The sequence below is a fragment of the Strigops habroptila genome, unplaced genomic scaffold, assembly GCF_004027225.2.
Source record: "Strigops habroptila isolate Jane unplaced genomic scaffold, bStrHab1.2.pri NC_044299.1_ctg1, whole genome shotgun sequence".
In the NCBI taxonomy this organism is placed as follows: Eukaryota; Metazoa; Chordata; class Aves; order Psittaciformes; family Psittacidae; genus Strigops; species Strigops habroptila.
In genome coordinates, this window is record NW_022651056.1 from 47,020 (window position 1) to 68,359 (window position 21,340).

General features: G+C 59.3%; 4 protein-coding genes across 4 annotated transcripts in view; 1 reads left to right on the forward strand and 3 right to left on the reverse strand.

Moving 5' to 3' along the window:
* LOC115618838 (class II histocompatibility antigen, M beta 1 chain-like) overlaps window positions 1-1,278 on the reverse strand; it is a 5,977-nt gene extending 4,699 nt beyond the window's left edge. The window contains exon 1 of the mRNA XM_032919713.1: window positions 1,272-1,278. Coding sequence (XP_032775604.1) covers window positions 1,272-1,278 — 7 coding nt within the window. The remainder of the gene's footprint in view (window positions 1-1,271) is intronic.
* A 1,747-nt stretch (window positions 1,279-3,025) lies between these two features.
* On the reverse strand, window positions 3,026-6,401 carry LOC115618851 (class II histocompatibility antigen, B-L beta chain-like). The gene is made up of 6 exons (XM_030510787.1): window positions 6,027-6,401; window positions 4,787-5,056; window positions 3,788-4,069; window positions 3,580-3,686; window positions 3,300-3,323; window positions 3,026-3,204 (listed from the first exon to the last, which is right to left on the reverse strand). Exons 1-6 carry the CDS (start codon window positions 6,124-6,126, stop codon window positions 3,193-3,195), a joined length of 795 nt encoding a protein of 264 aa, XP_030366647.1. The 5' UTR covers window positions 6,127-6,401; the 3' UTR covers window positions 3,026-3,192.
* Window positions 6,402-6,535: 134 nt separating this feature from the next.
* LOC115618852 (HLA class II histocompatibility antigen, DR alpha chain-like) lies at window positions 6,536-9,214 on the forward strand. The gene is made up of 4 exons (XM_030510788.1): window positions 6,536-6,688; window positions 7,010-7,267; window positions 7,829-8,110; window positions 8,875-9,214. Exons 1-4 carry the CDS (start codon window positions 6,616-6,618, stop codon window positions 9,027-9,029), a joined length of 768 nt encoding a protein of 255 aa, XP_030366648.1. The 5' UTR covers window positions 6,536-6,615; the 3' UTR covers window positions 9,030-9,214.
* A 1,240-nt stretch (window positions 9,215-10,454) lies between these two features.
* On the reverse strand, window positions 10,455-21,169 carry GTF2H4 (general transcription factor IIH subunit 4). Its single transcript, XM_030510790.1, has 13 exons — window positions 20,956-21,169; window positions 20,180-20,284; window positions 18,657-18,788; window positions 17,355-17,451; window positions 16,669-16,757; window positions 15,711-15,819; window positions 15,550-15,618; window positions 14,625-14,708; window positions 13,447-13,579; window positions 13,147-13,277; window positions 12,362-12,409; window positions 12,196-12,274; window positions 10,455-11,300 (listed from the first exon to the last, which is right to left on the reverse strand). Exons 1-13 carry the CDS (start codon window positions 21,090-21,092, stop codon window positions 11,128-11,130), a joined length of 1,386 nt encoding a protein of 461 aa, XP_030366650.1. The 5' UTR covers window positions 21,093-21,169; the 3' UTR covers window positions 10,455-11,127.
* Window positions 21,170-21,340: the final 171 nt, after the last annotated feature.

Genomic DNA, 21,340 nt, shown 5'->3' on the forward strand with positions numbered 1-21,340 from the left:
GACCCAAAAGAGCACCCCAAAACCCTAAAGGCCCAACAAAGACCCCCTAAACACCCCCCCAAAACACCAAAGACCTAACAAAGACCCCCCAAACCCCAAAGACCCCCTAAACCCCCTCCCAAACCCCAAAGACCCCCTAAACCCCCTCCCAAACCCCAAAGACCTAACAAAGACCCAAAAAAGACTCCCCCAAACCCCAAAGACCCAACGAAGACTCCCCAAAACACCAAAGACCTAACAAAGACCCCCCAAATCCCAAAGACCCAACAAAGACCCCCTAAACACCCCCCAAACCCCAAAAACCTAACAAACACCCCGCAAACCCCAAAGACCCAACAAAGACCACCCCTAAACACCAAAGACCTAACAAAGACCCCCCTAAACCCCAAAAACCCAACAAAGACCCCCCAAAACCCCAAAGACCCAACAAACACCCCCACGAAACACCAAAGACCCAACAAAGACTCAACAGACCCCCCCAAAACCCCCCCAAGCCCCAAAGAGCCAACAAAGACTCCCCCAACCCCCAAAGACCCAACAAAGTCCCGCCCAAACCCCAAAGACCCAACAAAGACGCCCCCAAACCCCCAAAACCCAACAAAGACTCCCCCAAACACCCCCCAAACCCCAACAAAGACCCCCTAAACACCCCCCCAAAATCCAAAGAGCCAAGAAAGACCCCCCAAACCCCAAAGACCCCCCAAACCCCCTCCCAAACCCCAAAGACCTAACAAAGACCCAACAAAGGCCCCCCCAAACCCCAAAGACCCAACAAAGACCCCCCCAAAACACCAAAGACCTAACAAAGACCCCCCAAATCCCAAAGACCCAACAAGGAGCACCCCAAAACCCTAAACACACAACAAAGACCCCCTAAACACCCCCCCAAACCCTCAAAACCTAACACCCCCAAACCCCAAAGACCCAACAAACCCCCCCAATACCCCAAAGACCCAACAAACACCCCCACAAAACAGCAAAGACCCAACAAAGACCCAACAGACCCCCCCAAAGACCCCCCCCCAAAACCCCCCCAAACCCCAAAGAGCCAACAAAGTCCTGCCCAAACCCCAAAGACCCAACAAAGACCTCCCCAAACACCCCCCCAAACACCAAAGACCCAACATAGACCCCAACAAAGACCCCCCCAAACCCCCAAAACCCAACAAAGACTCCCCCAAACACCCCCCAAACCCCAACAAAGACCCCCCCAAACCCTAAAGACACCCCGAAGACCCTGAACACCCCCAGCGCCGCGGGTCTGAGCTCACTCGACATCTCCTCGCCATGAGCCGGGTGGGCTCCCAGTGCCACCAGTGCCACCAGTGCCACCAGCATGGTCCCAGCTCCCGGAGCACCCCCGGTCCCCATCGCACACACACGGCGGATCCCCCCCAGCAATGGAACCGCACGCACTGGATTCCCCGTGCTGGGACTGGGAGTCCCAGTAAGAACCAGTAAGCAGCGAGGTTGGGGCAGCATCACCCGTCGCTGGGCAGAACCGGAGCTGATGGGGCTCCCGTCGACACTTGGTCCGGGTTGAAGCCATCACCCCACGGCTGCGACCATCACCCCCACAACCACCATCGGGGCTCCCCGGTGCCGGGGCCCCCCCTCCCGACACTGTCACTGACCCCAACACCCCCCCACATTCCCCCTCCCTCAGCCAGAGGGGGGCGGGGTTAAGGGGGAGCCCTCCCCCTGGCCCCTCCCTCGCCTAAAATGGGGCGGGGTTAAGGGGTGCCCCTCCCCCCACTGCTCCTCCCCCACCCAAAAGGGGGCGGGGTTAAGGGGGAGGCCCTCCCCCACACAAATGGACTTTAAAGAGGGGGGGATGGGGGGGGGGCATGATGGGGTGACCCCTCCCCCCCCCGTCTCCCCGCAGGTTTTATTGCTTGTTTTTAGTTGTTTTTTGGATGTTTTTGGTTGTGGTCCCGCCCCCCCCCCTCCAATTTCTGGGTATTGTTGGGGGGGGTGGGGAGGGAGAGGGCAAGAAATTGGGGCGTTTTTAAGGAAACAAAAAAAAAAATCTGAAAAATTCCAAAAAAACTTCAAAAATCTTTTAAAAAAGGGGGAGAGAAGAAGGAAAAAAAAAAAAAAACCACACACCCTTTTCCACCCCTCCCCCCCCCCAGCGCTGGATTTTTGGGGTGTTGGGTTTTGTTGAGGTTAATTTATTTGTGTCCCCCCCTTCCCCTTCCCCCCCCCCATGATGCTGGTGGGGGAGGGGCGGGCACTACTTTCATTTTTTTTTTTTTACTTTGTGTATAATTTTTTATTTTTTTGGGGGGGATTTGTTTGATTTTGAGTTTTGTTTTTTTTTCCATGCCCCTCCCACCCCCCTTCTCTTTCCCTCGCCCCTCCCCCAACAACCCGCCTTACCCCCCCCCCCCCGGGCGCCTGTTTGGAACTTTCGGATTCTTTCACGTGTAAATAAAGAAAATATTATTGGAGCCCCTCCCCCACCCGTGGGAACTTCCCCCTCCCCGTACCCCTCCCCATGGGACCCCCATTCCCCTCCCCCCACCCTTCCCCCATTTCGCCCCTCCCACCCCCTATGGGACCCCTATGCCCCTACCCCCCTTGGGACCCACATTCCCCTCCCGCCCGTGAGAACTCCCCACCCCCCCACGACCCCTCCATGCCCCTCCCCCTGTGGGATTTCCTCCTCTCTCCCCCTTTAGGGGGGTCCCATCCCCCCCCCCATAGAGCCCCCTCCCCACCTTTATTTGCGACACCCATCCCCCTCCCCTCCTCTTTTGGGGGCCCCCCAAAGTGTGTGTGTGGGGTAGATTATATGGGGCTGGGGTTGTTCTTATGGGATGTGAGGGGGGGGTTATGGGGTCCAGGGAGGGGATGAGGGAGGTTCTGCCCCATAGACGGGTCTTCCTGCCCCACACATCAGTTTCCTGCCCCATACTGCTCCATTCATGCTCCATCCCTGTGGCGGTGCCACTGCCCCACAGTGTCTGTGCACGTGTTGTCCCCCCCTCTCCCTGCCCCACAGCCCCCCCACAACCGGGGCTGGAGAGGTCTGGGCCACTTTATTCGGCAGAGCTGGAGCTGCTGTGGGTCACAGCTGTGGGGCTGGGGAGGGGTACGGGGAGCGTTGGGGACACCGGGGGTCGCTGTGGGGTAACGCTTGGGGGGCAGAGGCTGGTTGGTGCCATGTGCAGTGGGGCAGGAGGTTGTTCAGGAGGAGGCCTGTGGGGAGAGAAAAGGGGTGACTGTGGGGCTGGGGTGTCCCTAGTGTGTGTGTGGGGGGACACACATGTGGGGCGGGGGGACATGGACGTTACCTGCAGCGGGGGGAAGTAAGTGCCCTGAAACAGAGAGACAGGGTCAGCGTGACACAAGGACACCCCAAAGAACCCCCAAACCTCAATGATGCCCTCAAAGACCCCCCCAACTTCAAAGACCCACAAAAACACCCCCAAAACCTCAAAGAACCCACCCCAAGATGCCCCCAAAGACCCCCCAAACACCAAAACCACACGATAGAAAGCCCAAACCTTGAAGACCCACAACAACACCCTCGAAAGACCCACAAAAAGACCCCCCAAGACTCCCCCCACTCACCTTCTTGCGCTTGTAGAAGATGAGCCCCACCACGGTGAAGATGAGCCCCAACACGAAGCCCCCGACCCCCGTCAGCATCTTGCTCCTGGCGGCATCCGCCGGCACCTCTGGAGAACCAAAATTGGTGAAGGGGGGGGGGTGGTGGTCAAGCCTGGGGCTCCCCCCACCTCATTTTGGGGGGTGCCGGATGGGTTTGGGGGGGTCGTACCCCAGTATCTGGTGATGGGCTGCTGGAGGCTGACGTGTTCCACGTGGCACATGTAGGTGTCACCGCGCTGCGGGGTGGTTTCCAGCATCACCAGCACTTGGTAGGTCCAGTCGCCGTTCTGGATGACGTCGGTGGACACGACGTGCTCTATCTCCTCTTGGCCGTTCTTGAACCATCGGACCTCGATGGGCGCGGGGTAGAAATCCATCACGGCACACGCCAAGCGGTTGGTCTGCGGCGCCGAACTCGACTGCACCGGGAAGATCTCGACCTCCGGAGTCACTGCGTGGAAGGGCACCGCGGTCATCCAACGCATTGGGCAGCCCAAGAGTGGGCAACGCAATGGTGGACAACCCAATGCATTGGTCAACCCAAAGCATTGGTCAACCCAACACAGGGCAACCCAATGCATTGGCCAACCCAACACTGGGCAACCCAATGGTGGACAAGCCAAGGCATTGGCCAGCCCAATGGTGGACAACCCAAGGCGTTGGCCAACCCAACACTGGGCAACTCAATGCAGTGGCCAACCCAACACTGGGCAACCCAATGTTGTACAACCCAGTGCATTGGGCAACCCAACAATGGGCCACCCAATGCTGGCCATGCCTAAAGAGAACATGAGGTACTCAAGCCCTCAGCAGGTGAGCACCAGGGAAGGAGGGGATGGGGTGTTTGGCCAAGTGTGGCAAAGCCATGGCCACCACCAACCACAGCCATGGTCACACCCAACCACAACCATGGCCACCACCAACCACAGCCATGGTCACAACCAACCACAACTATGGCCACCACCAACCATAGCCATGGTCACAACCAACCACTAACCACAGGGTGGTCACAACCAACTACAACCACAGTCACAACCATGGTCACAACCAACCACAACTACAGTCACAACCAACCACCAACCACAACCATGGTCACAACCACAGCCCCAGCAGCGCAGGGGGTTGGTTTGGGCCTGTTGCTCAGGGAAATGTTCTGCCATGGACTCACCTCTCCGATCTATGGTGAAAGGGGTCACCACCCCATAGTTGTGCCGGCAGACCGTGTCCACCTCGGCCCGTTTCTGCTCCAGAAATTCCAAATTGTCGTTGTAGTGCTTGGCTTGGAACTCACCCACGGGGGTATCACCCACATAGTGCCCCACATCGCTGTCGAAGTGCGCATACTGCTCCCGGTTGTAGATGCGCCTCTCCAGAAGCCTGACCCGCTCGGTGCCATTGAGGAAGTGACACTCATGCTTAAACACCCACTGGAAAATCCCTGTTGGTGCAGGGTGCTGGGTCAGGGTGACCGGTTCCCCCTCACCACGTCCTGGGGGGGCCACAGGAGGGGCCAGGAGAAGGGGTGAACGCAGGGACAGAGCCCCCAAAGACCCAACAGAGACCTCCCCAAAACACTAAAGACCCAACAGAGACCCCCCAAAACACTAAAGACCCAACAGAGACCCCCCCCTCAAAACACCAAAGACCCAACAAAGGCTCAACAAAGACCCCCCAAACCCTCTCCAAACCCTAAAGACCCAAAAGAGAGCACCCCAAAACCCTAAAGGCCCAACAAAGACCCCCTAAACACCCCCCCAAAACACCAAAGACCTAACAAAGACCCCCCAAACCCCAAAGACCCCCTAAACCCCCTCCCAAACCCCAAAGACCCCCTAAACCCCCTCCCAAACCCCAAAGACCTAACAAAGACCCAAAAAAGACTCCCCCAAACCCCAAAGACCCAACGAAGACTCCCCAAAACACCAAAGACCTAACAAAGACCCCCCAAATCCCAAAGACCCAACAAAGACCCCCTAAACACCCCCCAAACCCCAAAAACCTAACAAACACCCCGCAAACCCCAAAGACCCAACAAAGACCACCCCTAAACACCAAAGACCTAAGACCCCCCTAAACCCCAAAAACCCAACAAAGACCCCCCAAAACCCCAAAGACCCAACAAACACCCCCACGAAACACCAAAGACCCAACAAAGACTCAACAGACCCCCCCAAAAACCCCCCCAAGCCCCAAAGAGCCAACAAAGACTCCCCCAACCCCCAAAGACCCAACAAAGTCCCGCCCAAACCCCAAAGACCCAACAAAGACGCCCCCAAACACCCCCCAAACACCAAAGACCCAACATAGACCCCCCCAAAGACCCCCCCAAACCCCAACAAAGACCCCCCCAAACCCTAAAGACACCCCGAAGACCCTGAACACCCCCAGCGCCGCGGGTCTGAGCTCACTCGACATCTCCTCGCCATGAGCCGGGTGGGCTCCCAGTGCCACCAGTGCCACCAGTGCCACCAGCATGGTCCCAGCTCCCGGAGCACCCCCAGTCCCCATCGCACACACACGGCGGATTCCCCCCCAGCAATGGAACCGCACGCACTGGATTCCCCGTGCTGGGACTGGGAGTCCCAGTAAGAACCAGTAAGCAGCGAGGCTGGGGCAGCATCACCCGTCGCTGGGCAGAACCGGAGCTGATGGGGCTCCCGTCGACACTTGGTCCGGGTTGAAGCCATCACCCCACGGCTGCGACCATCACCCCCACAACCACCATCGGGGCTCCCCGGTGCCGGTGTCCCCCCTCCCGACACTGTCACTGACCCCAAACCCCCCGTCTGTGGGTTCTTGGGAGGGTCAAGTTGAAGTTTAGACCCCAAAGTGGAGCCCGTCGGTCTGTCTGCTCCACAGGGTACTCTGCGCCGCTGCTCTGCCTGGATACAGCTGAGTCACCAGCGCGGAGGCTTCTGATTGGTCGAGGAGCTTGAAGGGGTGCTCGGCATCCCGGAGTCGCCCCTTCGAACACCAGGAGAAGGGACGGTGGGAACGATGGGAGGAGGACTGGGAATCGCGGCCCTGCTCCTGCTCCCCTTGGCTCTATGGGGCACAACGGCCGTGAAAGGTGGGTGAAGGCACCGTGGGGCGGAGGGTGGTGGGATATGGGGTGTATGGGGCGGGGGGCACCCACATGGATTCGTTCAGGTTATTGTGGGGGGCAGCACCCCAGATGCTTGGTGGTGGGTCTGGGAGGGTCACGCTGCCCCATAGCGAGTGTGGGGTCACAAAGCCCATCACCCAGCCTTAGAGGAAGAGGAGGAAGAGGAACCTGGGGGCATGGAGGTGCTCCATGAGGTTGGGAGGGTCACTCTGCGCCATAGCGCTCGTAGGGGCGATGGTGTGGGCCCCACGGGCAGCGGGAACCTGTCCCTATTCCCTTTCCCAGTGGGGAACACGATCGTGCAGTCGGAGTTCTACCAGCAGGATGAGAACAAGCAGCACCAGGGCAGCGAGTTCATGTTCGACTTTGACGGCGACGAGATCTTCCATGTGGACCAGGAGAAGACGGAGACTGTGTGGCGCCTGCAGGAGTTCGGGGAGTTCGCCAGCTTCAATGCACAGGGAGCTCTGCAGAACATGGCCATCGGGTGGCAGAACCTCGATGTCTCCATCTCCAACTCCAACAAGTCCCGGGCCACCATCGGTGAGAACCTTTCCCCACTTCGCTTTGGCCACCACGATGGAGACCTTAATTATAGAGCCATGGAATGGGTGGAAGGGACCTTAATGCTCCTCCAGCTCCAACCCAATGCCATGGGGACACCTTCCACTAGAGCAGGTTGCTCCAGCTTGGCCTGGAAGGGATGGAGCATCCAAACCTTCTCCATTCAACCCATTCCCGTGTCCCACCACCCTCAGAGGGAGGAATTTCCTCCCGTTATCCCATCTGCACCTCCCCTCTGGGAGGTTAAAGCCATTCCCCCTTGTCCCATCCCTCCATTCCTTGATCCAAAGCACCTCTCCAGGTTTCCTGGAGCCCCTTTAGGCACTGGAGATGCTCTAAGGTCTCCCTTTAAGGAGCCTTCTCTTCCCCAAGGACCAGCCCAGGTCTCTCAGCCTGGCTCCAGAGCGGAGCTGCTCCATCCTCGCAGCATCTCTGGCCTCGCTCCAACAGCTCCATGTCCCTCTTTGCATGGACACGAGGAGCCGTGCTCCTCCTGACTCCGCTTGCGTGTGTCTGTGTGTCCCCCCACATTGTCCCCAGTGCCGCCGGAGGTGACGGTGTTCCCCAAGCGCCGCGTGGAGCTGGAGGAGCAAAACATCCTGATCTGTTACGTGGACAAGCTGTGGCCGCCGATACTGGAGGTGACGTGGGTGCAGAACGGGCAGAGCGTGAGCGAAGGCGTCTTCGAAACCGTGTTCTACCCGCGGGAGGACAACACGTACCGCATGTTCTCCTACCTGCCCTTCGTGCCCGCGCGCGGGGACTACTACGACTGCCGCGTGGAGCACGAGGGGCTGCCCGGCGGCCTCCTGAAGCACTGGGGTGAGGAAGGGGAGGGTGGGAAGTGGGGTGAGGAAGGGGAGGGTGAGGAAGAGGAGGGTGGGAAGGGGTGGGTGGGAAGGGGTGAGGAAGGGGAGGGTGGGAAGTGGGGTGAGGAAGGGGAGGGTGAAGAAGAGGAGGGTGGGAAGGGGTGAGGAAGAGGAGGGTGAGGAAGAGGTGGGTGGGAAGGGGTGAGGAAGAGGAGGGTGAGGAAGAGGAAGGTGAGATGGGGATGAGGAAGAGGAAGGTTGGATGGGGGTGAGGAAGAGGAGGGTGGGATGGGGGATGAGGAAGAGAAAGATGAGGAAGAGAAGTGTGGGATGGGGGATGAGGAAGAGGAGGGTGAGGAAGAGGAGGGTGGGATGGGGGATGAGGAAGAGAAAGATGAGGAAGAGAAGTGGGGGATGGGGGATGAGGAAGAGAAGTGTGGGATGGAGATGAGGAAGAGGAGGGTGAGGAAGAGGAGGGTTGAATGGGGATGAGGAAGAGGAGGGTGGGATGGGGGATGAGGAAAGGAAAGATGAGGAAAAGATGGGTGGGAAGGAGTGAGGAAGAGGAGGGTGAGGAAGAGGAGGGTGAGATGGAGATGAGTAAGAGGAGGGCGGGATGGAGGATGAGGAAGAGAAAGATGAGGAAGAGGAGGGTTGGATGGAGATGAGAAAGAGGAAGGTGGGATGGGGGATGAGGAAGAGGAAGGTGGGAAGGGGTGAGGAAGAGGAGGGTTGGATGAGGGGGGGTCCTCACCTCTCTTCTCCCCCCCCCCGCAGAACCCGAATTGCCCGCCGCCGCATCTGAGACCACCCAGACCCTGGTCTGCGCCCTGGGCTTGGCTGTGGGCATCATCGGCATCGTGGTGGGCACCACCCTCATCATCAAGGCGATGAAGATGAACAGTGCCCACAACCACAGGGGGGTCTTGTGAACCCCCAGCACCCCAAACCTGGCCCCTCCGCACCCCTTTCACCTTGCAGACCCCCAAGTGGAGGCGAGGGGTGTCCCGCCCCACAGCTCCCCATGGCACCCGCTGTCCTTCACCCTCCTCTTCCTCCTCTCCTGCGCTGCCTGGTCACCGCAATAAAGTGGGTTGGGGTTGATCCCACCACGAGGCCACTCTCGGGGTGATCTATGGGGCAGGGACCTACCCCCAGCTCTGGGGTGAAGCTCGGGGCTCCAGCAGGTTCTTCTTTAAAGAACCCCATGATGGGATGTGGGGCTCCTGGGTATCCATCACTTAGATGGATATTGGGAAGTTCTTCACTATGAGGGTGGTGGGACATTGGAATGGGTTGAAAGGAGAAGGTTTGGATGCTCCATCACTTCAAGGCCAGGTTGGACACAGGGACTTGGAGCAACCTGCTCTGGTGGAAGGTGTCCCTGCCCGTGGTATTGGGTTGGAGCTGGAGGAGCTGCTCTTTGCCTTCCGGAATGCTCCAGGGTGACATTAGGAAGGGGGAAATGGGTGTGAATGGTGCGTAGGGGGTTTCCAGAAGGTTCCTTCCTCCCCCAGGGACACCGTGTCACTGGTTACCAGGCAGAAAGTGGTGCTAAGACCTAAGGAGAAGGACTTTGGGTGTTGGTCGAGGAGAAGCTTGATGTGATCGAACCACCCGTGTCCTGGGCTGCATCCCCAGAGCGTGAGCAGCAGCTCCGGGGCTTTCCGGGTTGCATCCTGCATCCAGCTCTGGGGCAACAGCACCAGAGGGACGTGGAGCTGCTGGAGCGAGGCCAGAGGTGCTGCGAGGATGGAGCAGCTCTGCTCTGGAGCCAGGGAGAGAGCTGGGCTGGAGAAGGCTCCTTAAGAGGAGACCTTAGAGCAGCTCCAGTGCCTAAAGGGGCTCCAGGAAACCTGGAGAGGGGCTTTGGACAAGGGAAACACCCGTTATTTCTTCCTCCAACCCCAAAATCACTCCTTGTTCAGCTGCGAAACCCAGCCCTGGCTTCATTTTACCCTTTAAAACCACTGTTTTTATGAAATCCTTTGATTTATCCTCTCTAAAACTCAGTCACCCCCAACTTCTGTGACTTCTCCCTGCAGGAAACAGCTTGGTTTTCTCCCAAAACTTGGTTTTTCCCCTCAGAAATCCACATTCCCCCAACTTCTGTGACTTCTCCTTGCAGGAAACAGCTCGTTTTTCTCCCGAAACTTGGTTTTCCCCCTCAAAAATCCACCTTCCCCCAACTCTGCCCGTTATAAACTCATTTTCCTCCCCCCAAACTCCTTATTTCCACCCCCCCCCATCATAAACCCCACTTTATTCCCTCCCCAAACTCCACTTTCAGCTAAACCCAGATTTATTCTCAAAAGTTACTTTTTCCTCCTCAAAATGACGGGGGTTGTTATAAAAAAAACTCCTCAGAAAACACCGCTTTAATTAAAAAAACCCACTTTTCCCCATAAAATACGTTTTTCTGTTGGGAGAAAAAGGAAAATCAAACCCAACCCCCCCCAACAAGCTCATTTCTTCCTCCTCAGAAAACCCCAATTTTGAGTAAATCCATGTTTTTTCCCTTAAACCCCCCCCTTTTTTTCCCTCACCCCCCACCACAAATGTCACTTTTTAACCAACAAGAGACTTTTTTCCTCTGACCCCCCCGTTTTTTACTCAGAACCCCTCAATTTCTACCAAAAGATCCTTCCCCCCCCCCCCCAAGAACCCCCAGTGCCAGGGATTGGGGTACCTGGGTCCTGAGGGATTGGGATCAGGGTGCCAGAACCCCATGGAATTGGGGTCCTGAGGGATTGGGGTGCTGGGGATCAGGGTACCAGAACCCCATGGAATTGGGGTCCGGAGGGATTGGGGTGCCCAGGACTGGGCTGCCTGCATTGGAGGTGCTCAGCAACGGGGTCCCAACACCCCAATGGACACAAGTACCCCCCCAATGAGCCATCAGGGTGCACCCAGACCTCACCCCCCTGTGACAGGGGGACAAGGAGACGGGCAGGGGGGTGACCCTATTATTGGGAGACCACAAGAACCAAGTGCCCTGTTGGGGTGCAAGGTGGGGGGGGGGTCCCCACGTTATGAGCTGTGCTTCTGCCTCTTCCAGAAGCGCTTGACATCGGGGTGCCCGCCGGGGGTCACCACCATGAGCCGTCGCCCCGGGTGCTCGAACACCAGCACCCCCAGCGCCCGCGCGTGGTCCCGCAGCACCTCGAAGTCCACCTGCGACAGGAACTGGTTGTACAGCACCCCTGGAGCAAAGGGAAGGGGGTCAGCGGCACCCCACTTTGGGGCTGTCACCTCCCCATGGGGACCCAGCACCTCGCCACGGGGCCATGGGGTGGCTGCGTCTCAAGAGGGGATGCTGTCGCCCCATGGGGACCTCAGGGGGTGTCACCTTCCGATGGGGACTTAAGGGGGTGTCGCCAACCCTTAGGGACACTGGGGTGACACTGGGGTGACAATGGGGGACATTGGGGGGACACTGGGGTGATAATGGGGGACACTGGAGTGACACTGGGGTGATAATGGGGGACATTGGGGTGACACTGCGGTGACAATGGGGACTTAAGGGGGTGTCACCAACCCTTAGGGACACTGGGGTGATAATGGGGGACACTGGGGTGACACTAGGGTGATAATGGGGGACATTGGGGTGACAATGGGGACTTAAGGGGGTGTCACCAACACTTAGGGACACTGGGGTGATAATGGGGAACATTGGGGGGACACTGGGCTGACAATGGGAGACATTGGAGTGACACTGGGGTGACAATAGGGACTTAAGGGGGTGTCACCAACCCTTAGGGACACTGGGGTGATAATGGGGGACATTGGGGTGACACTGGGGTGACAATGGGGACTTAAGGGGTGTCACCAACTCTTAGGGACACTGGGGTGACAATGGGTGACACTGGGGTGACAAAGGGGGACATTGGGGTGACAAAGGGGGACAATGGGTGACACTAGGGTGACAAAGGGGGACACTGGGGTGACAATGGGGGACATGGGGGTGACAATGAGTGACAAAGGGGGACATTGGGGTGACAATGGGTGACACTGGGGTGACAAAGGGGGACATGGGGGTGACAATGAGTGACAAGGGGTGACACTGGGGTGACAGTGGGGGACATGGGGGTGTCTCACCCTCGGAGAAGCGCAGCCGGTCCCGCTCCAGCTCCCACAGGCGGATCTGGTCGGTGATGGTGGGGGGCAGCACCGGGGTCTGGGGGGGCAACGGCAGCGTGGACACAGGGACCCCCCCATAGACACCCCCCCATAGACCACCCCCCCCCATAGACCAGGCACCCACCTGCTTGGCCATGACGGGGTGCGCTCGGGTACGGAGGAAGTGGATGATCTGGGGGGGGGGGGGAAGAGGTTAATGGGGGCACCCCAATATCTGCGAGGGCACCCCAATGCCCCCCAACACTTCCTGGGGTACACCCCTTGGGCCCCCCAACACCCCAATGAGGAACCCCAATACCCCCCCGGGCACCCCAACACTCTCTTGTCAGGCACCTTCATCACCTCCATCGTCCTCCGGGGGACCCCAATAACCCCTGGGGCCCCCCAATACCCCCAGGGGTCCCCCAACAGCTTCTTATCAGGCACCCCAATGCTCCTCTATGAGGAACCCCAAAACCCCCTGGGGCACCCCAACACCCTCTTATCAGGCACCTCAATGCCCCCATCATCTCCTGGGGCACCCCAATAACCCCCCGGGTCACCCCGATACCCCCAGGGGCACCCCGGTACAACCAAGGGTCCCCCCAACATCCTCCTATCAGGCATCTTCATGTCCCCATCATACCCTGGGGGACCCCAATACTCCCCTATGAGACACCCCAGTATGCCCAGAGGTCCCCCAACATCTCAATGCTCTCCTATGAGGCACCCCAATACCCCCAGGGGCACCCCAATACCCTCTCACCAGGCACCTCAATGCCCCCATTACCCCCAGGGGCACCCCAATACCCTCTCGCCAGGCACCTCAATGCCCCCATTACCCCCAGGGGCACCCCAATAGACCCCCATCATCCCCCAAACCACATGCTCATCCATCTCCTTTGTGTGTGTGGGTCCCCCCCCCCGGACCTGGTCAGCGGTGATGCCATTGGCGATGGCAGCCTGGACACTGTCCCTTGTCACTTGGGCCACCACCAGGTTGGGGAAGCGATAGAGGAGCTCCGAGAAGAGGGCGATGAGGGCGACCTGCAGCTCCGAATCTGGGGGGGGGGGACATTGGGGACAACACAGAACATAGGGGGACATGGGGGTCAGGACACAGGCATGAAGCACAATGGGATATAGGGGGTACCATGGGCTGGGTGCCACATGGTGCAGGGCCATGGGGGGGGTCCCATGTGTCCCCCCCTCATTGGGGACAGGCCCCACCGGTGTAGGCGTAGATGCGGTAGTTGGTCTCCACCAGGATGAAGCCGCGAGCGCCGGGCTCCTGGGGGGCCCCCGAGGGCCCCGAGGCCAAGGCGATGGCCAAGCGTGTGGGGTAGAACCGGCGTGACTTGCGCTGGGGGGGCAATGGGGTAATGGGGACAATGGGGGGCAATAGGGGTAATGGGGGCAATGGGGGCAATGGGGGGAATGGGGGGAATGGGGGGCAATAGGGGTAATGGGGGCAATGGGGGTAATGGGGGCAATGAGGGGCAATAGGGGGGGTAATGGGAGGCAATGGGGACAATGGGGGTAATTGGGGGCAATGGGGAGCAATAGGGGTAATGGGGGGGTAATGGGAAGCAATGGGGACAATGGGGGCAATAGGGGTAATGGGGGCAATGGGGGGTAATGGGGACAATGGCGCAATGGGGACAATGGGAGTAATGGGGACGACGGGGGCAATACAAGTAATGGGGGGCAATGGGGGTAATGGGGGGAATGGGGAGCAATAGGGGTAATGGGGGTAATTGGGGGCAATGGGGGTAATGGGGGTAATGGGGACAATGGGGTAATGGGGACAATGGGGACAATGGGGGCAATGGGGACAATGGGGACAATGGGGGCAATGGGGGTAATGGGGGCAATGGGGACAATGGGGACAATGGCGGTAATGGGGGGCAATAGGGGTAATGGGGGCAATGGGGGGGTAATGGCATAATGGAGGGGTAATGGGACGACAATGGGGGCAATAGGGGGATAATGGGGGGCAATTAAGGGATAACAGGACAATGGGGTCAATGGCAGGAAAATGGGGGGATAACGGGGGGCAATGAGGCAAACAATGGGGGGCAATGGGAGAAACAATGAGGGGATAATGTAGGCAATGAGGGGACACAAAGGGGACACAAGAAGAAGGGGGGAGCATTAAGGATGGGGCAATTAGTGACCCCTGAGCGGGGCCCGGAGCCTCTTGTGTCACCCCATGTCCCCCATCTGTCACCCCCATATCCCCCCATGTCTCCCCATGTCCCCCTCATGTTTCCCCCATCACCCCATGTCCCCCTTTGTCACTCCCCATCTCCCCCTGTGTCCTCCCCACGTCCCCTCGTGTCTCCCCCCATGTTCCCCCCCATGTCACCCCATATTCCCCCAGTGTCCCCCCATGTCCCCTGTGGCACCTTCCTCTGGAACACGAGGCCGAACTCCCTGAGGTGCTGCAGGAAGCTGAGCAGCGACTCGCTCATGCCCTCCACGGAGTAATCCTGTCAGGGCACCCCAGTTAGTTACCCCCCAGTCACCCCAATTACCCCCCAGTTACCCCTAGTTACCCCCAGTCACCCCCCAATCACCCCAATTACCCCCAGTTACCCCCAGTCACCCCCAATTATACCCAGTCACCCCCAGTTACCCACCAGTCACCCCAATTACCCCCCATTTATCGTCCAGTCACCCCAGTTGCCCCCTAGTCACCCCAATTACCCTCCAGTTACCCTCCAGTCATCCCCCAGTTATCCCCCAGTCACCCCCAGTCACCCCCCAGTTACCCTCCAGTCACCCCCATTATCCCCCAGTCACCCCAGTTACCCCAATCACCCCCCAGTTACCCCCTAGTCACCCCAATTACCCCCCAGTTACCCTCCAGTCACCCCCCCAGTCACCCCAGTTACCCCCAGTTACCCCCCAGTCAGCCCAATTACCCCCCAGTTACCCCCCATTCCCCCCCAGTTACCCGCTATCAACCCTAGTTACCTCCAGTTATCCCCCAGTTACACCCAATTACCCCCCAGTTACAGCCCAGTCACCCCCAGTTACCCCCCATCAACCTCATTTCCCCCCAGTAACCCCCACTACACCAAGCCAGGGGGATCCCCATAACATCCTATGGGGACAGAGGAGCCACCCCAATATCTATGGGACAGTGGGGTCACCCCAATATTCCCCCACCAGTCACCCCCATTTCCCCCCATTCTCCCCAATTAGCCCCATTTCGCCCCAGTAACCCCACACATCAAGCTTGGGGGGTTCCCATAACACCCTATGGGGATGGGGGGAGGTCACCCCAATATCTATGGGGGCAGGGGGGTCACCCCAATATCCCCTCACCTTGCCCAGGGTGGAGAAGCTGAGCTGGAAGAGGAAGGAGAGAATCTCCACCAGGTCCATGCCCCGCGCCTGGATTGAACTGGGGTTAATGGGAGCACTGGGAGGTGGGTTTGGGGGACCCCTGGGTTTGGGGGGACCCCCTTTGGGGGGGTTCATCTCACCTCGGCCCCCCGCAGGTACTGCAGGATGAAGTACCAGAGCTGGGCTGGGGTGTCAAGCAGCAGGAACTGGAACCCGGCCGAGGTGATGCAGGGGGCTTCCCCCCCTTCGCTATGGGGGGACCCCAACATCAGTGCACCCCCAAATTGCAGGGGGGTCCCAACACCATGGGGGGGTCCTAAAGCATGGGTGGGTCCTAACCCCGCTGAGGTGATGCAGGGGACTTCCCCCTCTTCGCTATGGGGGGACCCCAACATCAGTGCACCCCCAAACCGTGGGGGGGTCCCCAATACCATGGATAGGTCCTAAACCATGAGGGGGTCCTAAAGCATGGGGGGGTCCTAACCCTGCTGAGGCGATGCAGGGCGCTTCTTCCATTTCACTATGGGGGGACCCCAACATCAGTGCACCCCCAAATTGTGGGGGGGTCCCCAACACCATGGGGAGAGGTTTTAAACCATGGGGCATTAGGACCATCATTGCACCCCCAAGCCCTTTAGGACCCCCCCAAAAGCCTTTAGAACCCCCCCAAACCCCTTTAGGACCCCCCCAAACCCCTTTAGGACCTTCCAACCCCTTCAGGACCCCCCCAAACTCCTTTAGGACCCCCCCAAAACCCTTTAAGATCTCCCAACACCTTTAGGACCTCCCCAAAATCTCTTTAGGACCCCCCCAAAATCCTTTAAGACCTCCCCAAAACCCCTTAAGACCGCCCTCAAACCCTTTAGGACCCCCCCCAAACCCCTTTAGGACCTCCCAACCCCTTTAGGCCCCCCCCCAAACCCTTTAGGACCCCCCCCAAACTCCTTTAGGACCCCCCCCAAACCCCTTTAAGACCTCCCAACCCCTTTAGGACCTCCCCAAAACCCCTTTAGGACCCCCCAAAACCCCTTTAAGACCCCCCCAAACCCTTCAGGACCCCCCCAAACCCCTTTAGGACCCCCCCAGGCCCCCCCTTACCTCTTCATGAGCCCGGCCTGAACCAGGAGCTGGGCCAGGTCCTGGCTCACGGCAGCACTGGGGGACCCCACCATGAAGTGCAGGATCACCTGAAAGAGGGGGGGTCCCGAAGGGTTTGGGGGGGTCCTGAAGGGTTCAGGGCTCAGGGACCCCCCCCTCATGACCTCGGGGACACCCCCAGGGTATGGGGGAACCCCCCGATTGTATCAGGAACCCCCCATGGTATTAAAGCCCCTCTCCCCAGTATATGGGGAGGGGGGGTCCTTGATTTTGGGGGACCCCCCCAGGGCATTGGGACCCCCCCTACGATATCAAGGACCCTCTTAGCAATATCAGGACCCCCCCCTCAGGATATCAGGGACCCCCCCATGCTATTGGGGCCCCCCCATTGTATTGGGGGACAGCCCCAAGGATGTCAGGGACCTCACCCAGGATATGGGGGACCCCCTCAATGATATCAAGACCCCCCCTCAGGGTACACGGGACCCCCCCAAGGATATGAGCGACACCCCCAGCATAGGGGGGACCCCCCCCCATGGTATGAGGTACCCCCCTTCCCCAAGCTTGGGGACCCCCTAAGGATATCAAGGGCTCTTCCAAGGATACGGGGGACCCCCCCCCCGGTATTGGGGGACACCCCTCGGTGTTGGGGGACCCCCCCCGGTGTTGGGGGCCCCCCCGCTGACCTCCCAGCGCTCCTCCGCGTACCGGTCCAGCGCCGGCACGTCCCGCGCGTGTCGGTCCGGCCCCAGCTGGCTCGTGTCATCGGACCAGGCCTTGCCCCTGACCCCCCCATAGAGCGTGATGGACACCCCCAAACCCCCCCATTATACCCCATTACACCCCCAAACCCTCCCCATTATACCCCATTACAGTCTCTCATTATGTTATAGCCTATTACACCCCCAAAACTACTCCCATTATACCCCATTATGCTCTCAAATCCCCCCCCGTTATACTCCATTACACTGCCAAAACCCCCCATTATACCTCATTACACCCCCAAACCTCCCCCATTTACCCCATTACACCCCCAAACCTCCCCCATTATACCCCATTCCACCCCAAAACCTCCCCCATTCTACCCCATTACACTGCCAAAGCATTCCCATTATACCCCATTACACCCCCCACTATACCCTATTATACCCCCCCACTTCATCCTATTACACCCCCAAACCGCCTCGCCATTATACCCCATTACACCCCCAAACCCCCCCGGCATTATAGCCCATTCCCTCCCCTCATTTTACCCTATTACATGCCCTAATTACACCCAATTACCCCCCCAAGCCCCCTCGCATTATACCCCATTACACCCTGAAACTCCCTCCCCATTATACCGCATTATACCCCCCATTACACCCCCAAACCCCCTCCCCATTATACCTCATTATACCCCCCTATTACACCCCCAAACCTCTCCCATTATACCCCATCACACCCATCCATTATACCCCATTGCACCCCCAAACTCCCCCCATTATACCCCATTACACCCCACATCATACCCCATTAAAACCCCCCCGTTATAATCTATTACACCCCCAAATCTCCTCCCCATTATACCTCATTACACCCCCTATTATACCCCATTACACCCCCCACTATACCCTATTACATCCCCAAACCTTCTCTCCATTAAACCTCATTACATCCCCCCATTACACCCCCCATTATCACTTTATTACCCCCCCCAAACTTCTCTATACCCCATTACACCCCCATTACCCTCTGCCACCCCAACTTACCCCTCATTACTTCTCTGTCCCCCATTATCCCATTACCCCCCCTTGACCCCCATTATTCCCCGTGCCACTACCCCCTATAGCCCCCAGTCACCCCAAGTTACCCCCCACTACCCCCGTGTGACCCCATTGCCCCCCATAACCCCATCACCCCAATTTACCTCCATGTCCCCCCACGTCCCCTGTGCCCCCCATTCCCCCCCATTCCCCCCATTGCCCCTATAGCCCCCCATGACTCACCCCCCCAGCAGGGCCAGGCGCAGGTTGTGCCTGAAGCCGGGGTGCAGCGCCACCCCCGGGAGCCCCCCCGGCAGCGTATGGGGGTGCCACAGCCGCAGCCCCAGCAGCACCTCACGGCTCTGCGCCTGCTCCCTGCATACAGAGGGGGGGGGGAAGCCTTAGGGACCCCCCCCCAGCACCCCCAAACACACACCCTGCCCTTATGGGGGTGATGGAGCCCCCCAAAACCTAACCCCCCCCACCCCAACTTGGGGTGTAAGGGGATAATGGGGGGACAGAGAGGAGTAGTGGGGGGGTAACTTGGGGTGATGGGGGTAATGGGATAATGGGGGACAGAGAGGGGTAATGGGGGGCAATGGGATAATGGGGGGCAGAGGGGGGTAATGGGGGGTAATGAGGGCTAATGGGATAATGGGGGGAAGAGGGGTTAATGGGGACGTAACTTGGGGTGATGGGGGTAATGGGACAATGGGGGGCAGAGGCGGGTAATGGGGGGTAATGGGATAATGGGGGGAAGAGGAGGGTAATGGGGGGTAACTTGGGGTGATGGGGCTATGGGGGGTAATGGGATAATGGGGGGAAGAGGGGGGTAATGGGGGGGTAATGGGGTGGTGGGGGGTAATGGGGGGTAATGGGATAATGGGGGGAAGAGGGGGGTAATGGGGGGTAACTTGGGGTGATGGGGCTATGGGGGGTAATGGGATAATGGGGGGCAGAGGAGGGTAATGGGGGGCAATGGGACAATGGGGGGCAGAGGAGGGTAATGGGGGGTAATGGGACAATGGGGGGAAGAGGGGTGTAGTGGGGGGTAACTTGGGGTGATGGAGGTAATGGGGGGCAATGGGATAAGGGGGAGCAGAGAGAGATAATGGGGGGGTAACTTGGGGTGATGGGGGTAATGCGGGATAATGGGGGGCAGAGAGAGGTAATGGGGGGGTAACGGGGTGATGGGGGTAATGCGGGGTAACGGGATAATGGGGTGCACAGGGGGGTAATGGGGGTAACTTGGGGTGATGGGGGGTAATGGGGGGTAATGGGATAATGGGGGGAAGAGGGGGGTAATGGGGGGGTAATGGGGTGGTGGGGGGTAATGGGGGGTAATGGGATAATGGGGGGCAGAGGCGGGTAATGGGGGGTAATGGGACAATGGGGGGAAAAGGGGTGTAATGGGGGGTAACTTGGGGTGATGGGGGTAACGGGCGGTAATGGAATAATGGGGGGCAGAGAAAGATAATGGAGAAGTAACTTGGGGGGTAAGAGAGGTAATGGGGTGCACAGGGGGGTAACATGGAGTGATGGGGCTATGGGGGGTAATGGGGGTCACAAGGGTGTAATGGGGGGCAGAGAGGGGGTAAATCGGGGTGACGGGGGCTGGGGGGGGCAGCGATGAGGGGGCAAATTGAGGTGTAATAGGAGAGAGTAGAGAGTCCCAGAGGAACCCCCCAAACCCACAGGGCCCCTCCAGCACCCAAGGGGACCCCCAGAGCCCCCCCATAGCACCCTTGGGCCCCCCCAGCACCCACTTGCTGTGCTCCTTCTTGACCCAGAGCCCCACGGCCGCCTGCGGCAGCGGCTGCTCCAGGAACAGCATCCGCATGATCCCGGCCTGCGCCAGCGCTGGCAGCTCCCTGGGGGGGTCAAAGGGGGTGGTGAGCCAGGGGGGGACCCCAAAACAGCCCCTGGGATATGGGGGGACCCCAAAACAGCCCCTGGGGACACAGAGAGAGGTCCCAAAACCACCCCGGGGCGGGAGATAAAGGGATTGGGGTGGCCCAAGAGGTAATGGGGGGGTAGAGAAGGGTGTCCAAGGGGTGCATTGGGGTGCATGGGGGGGGTCAGGGAGCCATAAGGGGTATTGGGGTGCCTGGGGGGGGGTATTGGGGTGCATGGGGGGGTCAGGGAACCATAAGTGGTATTGGGGTGCATGGGGGGGTCAGGGAGCCATAAGGGGTATTGGGGGGCCCTGGGGTGGGTATTGGGGTGCATGGGGGGGTCAGGGAACCATAAGGGGTATTGGGGTGCATGGGGGGGTCAGGGAGCCATAAGGGGTATTGGGGTGCCCTGGGGTTGGTATTGGGGTGCATGGGGGGGTCAGGGAGTCATAAGTGGTATTGGGGTGCATGGGGGGGGTCAGGGAACCATAAGGGGTATTGGGGTGCATGGGGGGGCCAGGGAGCCATAAGGGGTATTGGGGTGCCCTGGGGTGGGTATTGGGGTGCATGGGTGGGTCAGGGAGCCATAAGGGGTATTGGGGTGCCCCGGGGGGGTGTATCGGGGTGCCCCGGGGGGGGGGTGTCACCGGAACACAGCCAGGCAGGTCGCAGGGTGCCCGTAGAGGCGGTCGAGGACGGGGGGGCTCAGGCCCCGCAGGAACTCGTGCAGGTTCTTGCACTGGAGCTGCCCCCGCTGCAGCCGGGGGGGGGCCGCGGCCTCCATCGCCCCCCCCGTCAGTCACCTCCTGCCACCCCCTGTCAGCCAGCGGCGGCGGAGCAACAAAGGGGGGTGAGTTTGTGACCCCCCATCTCTGCACCCCCCAAAACCCCCCCAATGCCCCCCATCTCTGCCCCCCAAGCCCTTCATTACCCCCTATCTCTGACCCCCAAATCCCCCCATTGCTCCCTATCTCTGCACCCCGAACCCCCCCATTGCCCCCCATCTCTGCCCCCCAAGCCCTCCTATTACCT